A 9,043-nucleotide genomic window follows, 5' to 3' on the forward strand; every position below is an offset into this window, starting at 1 on the left:
ACTCTAAAAGCGGCAGTCTCTCCAGAGTCAGCAAGGTCCCGATGTCAAATCATCATGGACACATGGTTAATATAATAATGCATGATTTCACTTACATAAGCCACTAGAAAGTACAAACTAATCTACAGCAACAAAAAATAGATCAGTGGTTTCTTGGGGACAGTGCTGTGAGCCCAAGCAAGAGAAAGGGATTACACAGGGGCACAAGAAAATTTTGGGGGTTGATAGTTATTTTCACACTCTCTTGATTGTGGTAAAGTTTCATTGCTGTAGACATATGTCAAAACAATAAATGTTAGACATGAGAAAGCATAAATATTATTAATAAAAAGTGGAAATAACATACAGCAGATGAAAACTAAGATTATTATCAACAACTATAAGCAAATAATTTTGAAAACTTGAAAGAAATGAACAAATCTCTGGAAAAACAGAACTTAAAACTAGCTCAGAAATAAATAAAAAACCTGGATAATCTTGTAACTATTAAAGAAGTTTACCTGAAGTTTAAATTTTTGCCAAAAAGAAAACACTGGGCCCAGATGATAGAGGATTGGGGTGGGGTGGGGGGTAGATAAATCCCAACTCATCCTAAGAGGTGAGTGAAACCTGGCAGTAAAATTAGTAAAAAAAACATTACAAGAGGTGCTGGCTGGCCATGTCAGTTGGTTAGAGCATCATCCAGATATGCCAAGGTTGTGGGTTTGATCCCCAGTCAGGGCACATACAAAGAAATAATAAATGAATGCATAAATAAACAGAACAACAAATCAATGTTTCTCTCTCTAAAATCAATCAATAAAAAAATTACAAGAAAGGAAATTATAGTCCACTTCCACTCAATATTATAAATTAAAAATCCTAAACAATATATTAACAAACTGAATCTGTTATATAAAATTTATACTTATAGAAGAAAAACTAAAGAAGAAAAACCATATAATCATTTCAACTTATGTAGAAAAAAAGCACTGGATAAAAACACATGGATTCGTGATTTAAAAACAACAACAACTCTCTTACTTAGGAATAGAAGACTTCTTTACGGTGATAAAACAGTTGTTTAAAACAATAATCCTACACAATTATCCTCTTGAATCAGGAAACACTAAAAGCATTCCCTTTAAAATCAGGAATAAGACAAGGTGACCCACCATCACTTCTTCTATTAAATAATGTATGCGAGGTCCTAGACCAGTGATGGCGAACCTTTTGAGCTCGGCGTGTCAGCATTTTGAAAAACCCTAACTTAACTCTGGTGCCATGTCACATATAGAAATTTTTTGATATTTGCAACCATAGTAAAACAAAGATTTGTATTTTTGATATTTATTTTATATATTTAAATGCCATTTAACAAAGAAAAATCAACCAAAAAATGAGTTCGCGTGTCACCTCTGACTGTGTGTCATAGGTTCGCCATCACCGTCCTAGACTTTGCAATAAGAAAAAGAAATTAGAAGTATAAAAAGTAGATAGGATAAGATTATTTGCAGGAAATGCTGCATAGAAAATCCAGAAGAACCTACAGGTAAATTATCTACACTAATAAAAGACAAAGATGCTAATTGACCGTACCTTCGCTACACCCTAAGCCACACCCACCAGCCAATCAGAGAGACTGTATGCAAATTAACCCAACCAAGATGGTGGCTGGCAGCCACGGAGCTGGAGCAAGCAGGAGGCTTGGTTGCCTCTCTCTGTCACACAAACACATCTCTACACCTTTTCCTCTCTCCCCTTCCCCCAGGCACATATATCCTTGCTTTCTTTCTCCTAAGTTCCAAGGGCCCTTCTTTTGCCTCTGTAACTTGTTTCCTGAGCCCATGCAACCAGCTGATTCACTTCTTCCATGCCTCATTTCTTCTATCTCTGTGACTTTCTAAATAAACTCTTACTTCTATTTAAGTGTTGGCTATGAATTCTTTCTTAGCCAGAACTCAAGTACCAAGGTTGCTGAACTGAGGTCCAAGCACTGCTAACAAGATGATTCACAAAAATTCTAATTATATATGGGTCTATTTTTATAATTTTTCTTGTGCCATTAACACCTGGTTTTAATAATTATAATTTAATCCTATATAATAAAAGGGTAATATGCAAATTGACCCTAACAGCAGAACAACTGGGAATGATTGGTCACTATGACACACACTGACCACCAGGGGGCAGATGCTCAATGCAGGAGCTGCCCCCTAGTGGTCAGTGCACTCCCACAGGGGGAGCTCTGCTCAGCCACAAGCAAGGCTGACGGCTGCCAGTACAGCAGTGGTGGTGGGAGCCTCTCCCACCTCCTCAGCAGCGCTAAGGATGTCCAACTGCAGCTTAGGCCTACTCCCCACTGGCAAGTGGACATCCCCCGAGGGCTCCCGGGCTGCCAGAGGGATGTCTGACTGCCAGCTTAGGCCCAATCCCCTCAGGGAGCGGGCCTAAGCCAGCAGGTGGTCATCCCCTGAGGGGTCCCAGACTGCGAGAGGGCACAGGCCGGGCTGAGGGACCCGCCCGAGTGCACAAATTTTTGTGCACCGGGCCTCTAGTTAATAATAATAAAGGAGAGTTAATAAAGAGGGTGATCAAGGTAACTAGATTCAGGGTCAAAAAGACCCTATATAACCTAGCAAAAAGAGCCACTGATTTGCACTCAAGAAAGTGTTTGCTGCCCTGGCCAGTATACCTCAGTGGTTGAGTGTCGGCTGAGCATCAAAGGGTCGCGTATTTGATTCCCAGTCAAGGTCACTTACCTGGGTTGCAGGTTTGATCCCTGGTCCCAAGGCATGTGGAGGCAGCCAATTAATGTGTCTCTCTCACACTGATGTTTCTTGGTCTCTCCCCTCCACCCCCTTCCACTCTCTCTAAAAAATCAATGGAAAAAATATCCTCAGGTGAGGATTAGCAAAGAAAAGAAAAGAAAAGAGAAGAGAAGAGAAGAGAAGAGAAGAGAAGAGAAAAGAAAAGAAAAGAAAAGAAAAGAAAAGAAAAGAAAAGAAAGGGTTTATTTGTTAGGTTGAGCAGGAACAAACGATGTGTAAATGCTGATGATTTCCTGTAAAGTCTGTAGAAAAGTCAAAGGCTAAAAAACTGGAGGAGATAGTGAGATAAACTTTTAAGATGTGGTAAGACTTAGAATGCTGCTTCAGAAAATGGCAGGAAATGCTGACACTGGGCAGCCCTGAGGGCCCAGGTAAGATAAGACCCATTTTTCAAGAATTCTTTTCTAAAAAAATGCTTTAAGCCAGTGGTTCTCAACCTTCCTAATGCCGTGACCCTTTAATACAGTTCCTCATGTTATGGTGACCCCCAACCATAAAATTATTTTCGTTGCTGTAATTTTGCTACTGTTATGAATCGTAATGTAAATATCTGATATGCAGGATGTATTTAGGCGGCGAACCTAAAAGGGTCGTTCGACCTCCAAAGGGGTCGCGACCCACAGGTTGAGAACCGCTGCTCTAAGCAGTAATAGCTTAGAGAATATACAGAATTAAAGTTTTGCTGGGTGAATGTAACAGAACTATAAGCAATAGAATTGAGTACTGACAAGAGAATTAGCTGAATAGCTGAACCAGAGTCTAGCCTTGATAGGAATGGAAGGTAGATATTAAAGATGACTAAAGGAAATAAAGTACTTAAGTGACTAAAAACTCAGAAGATGTTCGGGAATGTTTTACAGTGAGAACTACAGAATAGGTAAACTGGAAGGCCCCAAGAGACTAACTTCACCAGAATTGTTTGGAAACTATTATAACTGATAGGCTCTAGTCCTTGGGGGAAAAAAATCAATAGATATGGTTAACTCTATGTAGTTACAGTTTCCTTGAGATATATGGATCTCAATGCCAGTAAAATAAAAATCCTTTACTATCCCCAGATGATGCCACAAGCATCTTGTTTAATATCCCTTGTTTCAAAATTCCCTGTTTACTTTCCTCCTCTACTCCTGCAGTCAAAACTAACTACATATTTCTGTGTTACCTTCTTTTAAAAAGTGAATAATGAGTACACAGATTATTTGAAGCATCTATCAATCTCCTAACTGATTTGACATAATTATCTAGAGGCAAATTTTATATATAACTTTAATATAAACACTTAAACTCTGGCCTAATTACTTGGCAAAAATTTGGCTGCAAGTCCTTTTATTTATTAGATACTGATGGACACTAACTTGATGGCTATGACACTAATACTGAAATTTCTTATCTGGAAGGAGGACTATTCATATATTCAGTGTCTGGAAAGAGTCCCTGCTGAGCTAAACATAGTGCAGTATGTACTCTATGAAAGAGTCCATGAGACAGGCTTTGCAGGGGGAGGGTAGTTTTATTCTTTCACAATGCCTGCGGAGAGTCTGGCAGCAAGGAAAGCCTAGAAAACTCATGAAAGGCCCTTTTATAACTATGGTGAATGTGGAACACAAAGTAAAGTCAGATGACCTACTTAAAGCTTTGCTTTTACTGACGAGAATTAATTCTCATTCCAGATTAGTCTCTTTCTAGAAAAAGAAAACCTTACATAATGGTTGGAAAATTAAGACACAAGGAGTATGACTTGACTAAGTTTTAATATTTCCCTCTCAAATATCAGCTCAAGACCTAAGACCTATGGCCAGAGACAAAATATACTTCATAAGGCTCTGAGAGGTATGCTCTTGTTTACCTCAGTGTAACAATTCGTTGACTGCTGGGCGAGGAAATTTAAATTCTATAATCCATTGATCAGATCAGAAGTTTGGGCTAATAATATTATAAGAGGAAATAATTTATTGATCTCTTCCTGGACCTTATACAAAGAAATGGATGGTAAACCTGTCTTGAAAGATAAGGACACACTCAGCAATAAGAAGGAATGGACTATATATGTATGCAACAACATGGATGAATCTCAAGACCATTATGCTGAACTGAATGCAAGAAACCAGACACAAGAGTATATACTGTATGATTGCATTTATTTTTTCATTTATTAAAGTTATAATTTAAATGTTTATTAAAATTACCATTTGTGTCTAATGAATATGCAGCAAAAACAACATATTTCCCTGGCCAGGTAGATTAGTTGTTTAGAGTGCCGTCCCAATACATCAAGGTTGCAAGTTCGATCCCTATTCAGGGGCACATACAAGAATCAACCAATGAATGCATAAATAAGTGGAATATCAAAGTGATGTTTCTATTTCTCTCGGTCTCAATCTCTCTCTCCCTTCCTCTCTCTCTTTAAAATCAATGAAAAACAACAACAAAAACCACTAGAATTACTTGTTTTACATTATGTCTGAATAACCAGGAAACTCTATATGCCTATGGCTGGACTGGTACCTACTCTGCCATCTTAATCAGAAGTGTATTATTGCATTTACATAACATTCTACAAAGGAAAAGAAAGTGAAAGCAGCTGGGGTTGGGGATAGAAATGAGGATTAATTGCAAAAGGGTATGAGGGACCCTTTGGAGGCTGATAAGAATGTTCTATATCTTGACTACACTGGTGGTTACATGGTGTATACATTTGTCAAAACACATCTAAGTATACTCCTAAAATGGCACATTTATTATATGTAAATTATACCCCAATAAAGTTGAAAAAAAATGAAAAGAAAGGTAAGACCAGTATAAGTTCCTTCAAAGTAGAGAATCAATCATTTGCTCATCTGTTCAACTAAGTTCCTTGACATGTGCCAAGTAGGAAAGTAAAGGAGAGAGAAGCTCATGCCTTAGAGCAGGGGTCCTCAAACTATGGCCCGCGGGCCACATGGCGGCCCACCGAAAACATTTATCCGGCCCGCCAGGTGTTTTTGCCGCCGCTGCCTGTCCTGCTTAGCAGCCGACTCGTCCCGGGCCCTCAGTGCGCATGTGTGGAATGTCTGAGGGACAGTGAACTGGCCCCCTGTTTAAAAAGTTTGAGGACCTCTGCCTTAGAGGAGCTCACATCTCAAGTGTTTTCTCACCTACCCTTTTCATGTTACCCAAACATTTCAGGTTAGTCAATAAAATTCTTATGATCCAGGAGGTAGCTGAATATGGCTTTTTCCCATTTTGATTCTCATTGACTCTCTCTCCTTTACGTAGAAATATAAAATGGAAAATTCTTATCTCATTCTCCTCTACAATTAGTTTACCATTTAAAAATCCTCTGACCTGTTCTTATTTTGCTAAATTAACAGTAACTTACAGAATGCCTACTACATATGCCAAACTGTAAACACTTGTGTAGAATACAAAATACTTGACATGTCTCTTTCCTCATGTGCTCCTTTCATAATTTCCCATCCCACTTTCATGTGTGTCTTCTCCTTCCGTCCCTTCCTTCCTCCATTTTGCTTTGAGTGCAGAATTAGGTAACTATCCAAGATCGCAAAGCTAGATAGATCATCAAATCCCAATTCACTAATTTTCTGAAGGGAAAGGGGAGAAAAATGGTGGGAGGTGTATGTGTAGGAGGGTATCTACTGGACCTCATTAATATAGTTCTAAGTCAATCTCAACTCTCCCTCCACCATTCCCACGGGCCCATCCTCAAACTTTTTTTGGTGTCATCCAGTCTTTATATTGGTAACTGCTTTTGTTTAGAAGCTTCTGCTCCAGTTCTCTCACATTAGCCAGGTCTCTGCTTAAATGAAACCTGCCCTCGTTAGTTATAATAGAACCATTCTTACCCCCACCCAATATCATAATATTCATTATCATAGCAACTTACTCACTGCTTTCACATAACTTATAGATATTTACCTGTCAATTATAATCAAGACTATGCTTCATGTAGATCAAACACATGACTGCTATGTTCATAGGATCTACCCAGCACCTAGCAAAGTGGCCCACACATAATAGGTATCCCAGGTAGTAGACTGATCAGTCTGCCTCTGTAGGGCCTAAAGTCCTGCTTAAAAGAATCTCAACCCCTGAAACTGGATTAAAATGATTCAATACCCTAGGCAAGGCCAGAAATAAATGTAAATTCTCTCTAGAAAAAGGTATCATTCTAGCTTTCAAATCATGTTATAAACAATTTTTTAAAATATGTCTGGTCCATGAGGCAGTAACATGGGAATAAGTAGAAAATAGGTAAGAACAGTACCACAGCATTAAAAATTTCAGCCAGTCCTGGCCGGTTTGGCTCAGTGGATAGAGTGTCAGCCTGTGGACAGAGGGGTCCCGGGTTCGAGTCTGGTCAAAAACACTAATTTGAAAACATATATGTATTCCTATGTTCATTGCAGCATTATTTACAATACCCAAGATATAGAAGCAACCCAAGTGCCCATCAATAGACAAGTGGATAAAAAAGTTGTGGCATATATAATAGAATTTTCCTTAGCCTTAAAAAAAGGATGAACTCTTACCATTAGTGACAATATGGATGGATCTAGAGGATATTATTTTAAATAAAATAAGTCAGACAGAGAAAAACAAATACCATATGATTTCACTTATATGTAGAATCTATAAAACAAAATAAGCAAACAAAATTGAAACTAACACATAAATACAGAGGACAAACTGATGGTTGCCAAATGGGAGGGGGTTTGGGAGAAGAGGGTGAAGAGATTAATAAGTACAAATTGGCAGTTACAAAATAGTCATGGGATATAGAAGTATAGCATAGGAAATATAGTTAATAATATAATAACTATGTATGATGTCAGGTGGTTACTGGACTTATTGAGGGAATCACTTCTTAAGTTATATAAATGTCTATCTAACCACTATACTGCATGTCTGAAACTAATATAAAATATTAAATGTCAACTGTAATTGAAAAATAAACATTTTTAAAAGGAAAAAGACCTAACTATATGCTGCCTACAAGAAATGTACTTCAGATATAACATAACAACCAAGGTAGGTTAAAAATAAATGGATTCAGTGTTTCAGGGATAGGGAAAGAGGAATGAATAAGTGGAGCACAAAGAATTTTTAGAGTAGTGAAACTATTCTGTATGATACTGTAATGCAGTGGTTCTCAACCTTCTGGCCCTTTAAATACAGTTCCTCATGTTGTGACCCAACCATAAAATTATTTTCGCTGCTACTTCATAACTGTAATGTTGCTACTGTTATGAATCGTAATGTAAATATCTGATATGCAGGATGGTCTTAGGCGACCCCTGTGAAAGGGTCGTTCAACCACCAAAGGGGTCGCGACCCACAGGTTGAGAACCACTGGCGGCCTACAACAATTCCCCAAAGGACTTATACCTATGTATTTCCTCTAACAAAACATGTTAGGATCTATATGCTGAAAAATGCAAAACACTGATAAAACAGTAATCAAATTAAACCTAAATAAATGAAAAAATTTACTATGTTCATGTTTTGGATTCATGACCAGGATGAAGGCCACCATTATAAATAATGATAATTATAATGTTTTAATCACAAAAATAAGCTATTCTATAGCCTGCAAATAAAATGGAATGGAGAAAACCTGATTTTAGCTTTGTTTTGTGAGAACACTAACTTGGGGGACAAAGACTCCTCACAGCTCTGGTTTTAATTATTTAATTATTTAGCTCTTACCTTAATTATTTGAGATGCATCATCCATCCTCACTCACTGGAATTCCATAAATACTTTTTTTTAAGTTTGTCACCTGCAACTAAAGGGAAAAAAAAACCTTTAGAAAGGTAAAACAGCCCTATTTAAACCCATGGATTGTTCCCAGGGAGTACACTCTAAGGAGATGTTTTATAAAGCTGTGCTTAACATTCCAGTAGCCATAGAACAAAGCTCCATCTTAAATAGTTTAAATCACTGAAGTGCTCATGAGAACTCAATGAGAAATTAGGTCTTTCCAGTGGAGGCAAGATGGAGCACTCCCCTCTTCTCCCAAAACCTGGAATAGTCTGCAAGGGGACATTTGGCAATGCCTAAAGCTAGTTTTAATTGTCTTACAAATCACAGGATAGTCCTTGCATAACCAAGTATTGGTCAAAGACCCACCTTCTGGTCCAAGCGCTGTAACTCATTAGCTAAGTGACCCAAACCAAACCTATTAACCTCTTTAAGCCTCAGTTTTTTTCTCTTGGAAAAAGAGTAAAGCCTGA

At 38.0% G+C, this 9,043-nt stretch overlaps 1 protein-coding gene across 4 annotated transcripts in view; it reads right to left on the reverse strand.

Moving 5' to 3' along the window:
• PTPRA (protein tyrosine phosphatase, receptor type, A) overlaps positions 1–8,595 on the reverse strand; it is a 90,993-nt gene extending 82,398 nt beyond the window's left edge. For 3 of the 4 annotated variants that reach the window (XM_014546511.1, XM_014546512.1, XM_014546510.1), the window contains exon 1: positions 8,517–8,593. Coding sequence is in view for 1 of the 4 variants with exons in the window: in XM_005874712.2 (XP_005874774.1) it covers positions 8,517–8,543 (27 nt within the window). In the remaining 3 variants the exon portion in view is untranslated. Of the gene's footprint in view, positions 1–8,516 lie in introns of all 4 variants that reach the window. The other variant, XM_005874712.2, reaches the window with a different exon arrangement.
• Between the last annotated feature and the right edge of the window lie 448 nt (positions 8,596–9,043).

Source organism: Myotis brandtii, unplaced genomic scaffold (assembly GCF_000412655.1).
Source record: "Myotis brandtii unplaced genomic scaffold, ASM41265v1 scaffold45, whole genome shotgun sequence".
In the NCBI taxonomy this organism is placed as follows: domain Eukaryota; kingdom Metazoa; phylum Chordata; class Mammalia; order Chiroptera; family Vespertilionidae; genus Myotis; species Myotis brandtii.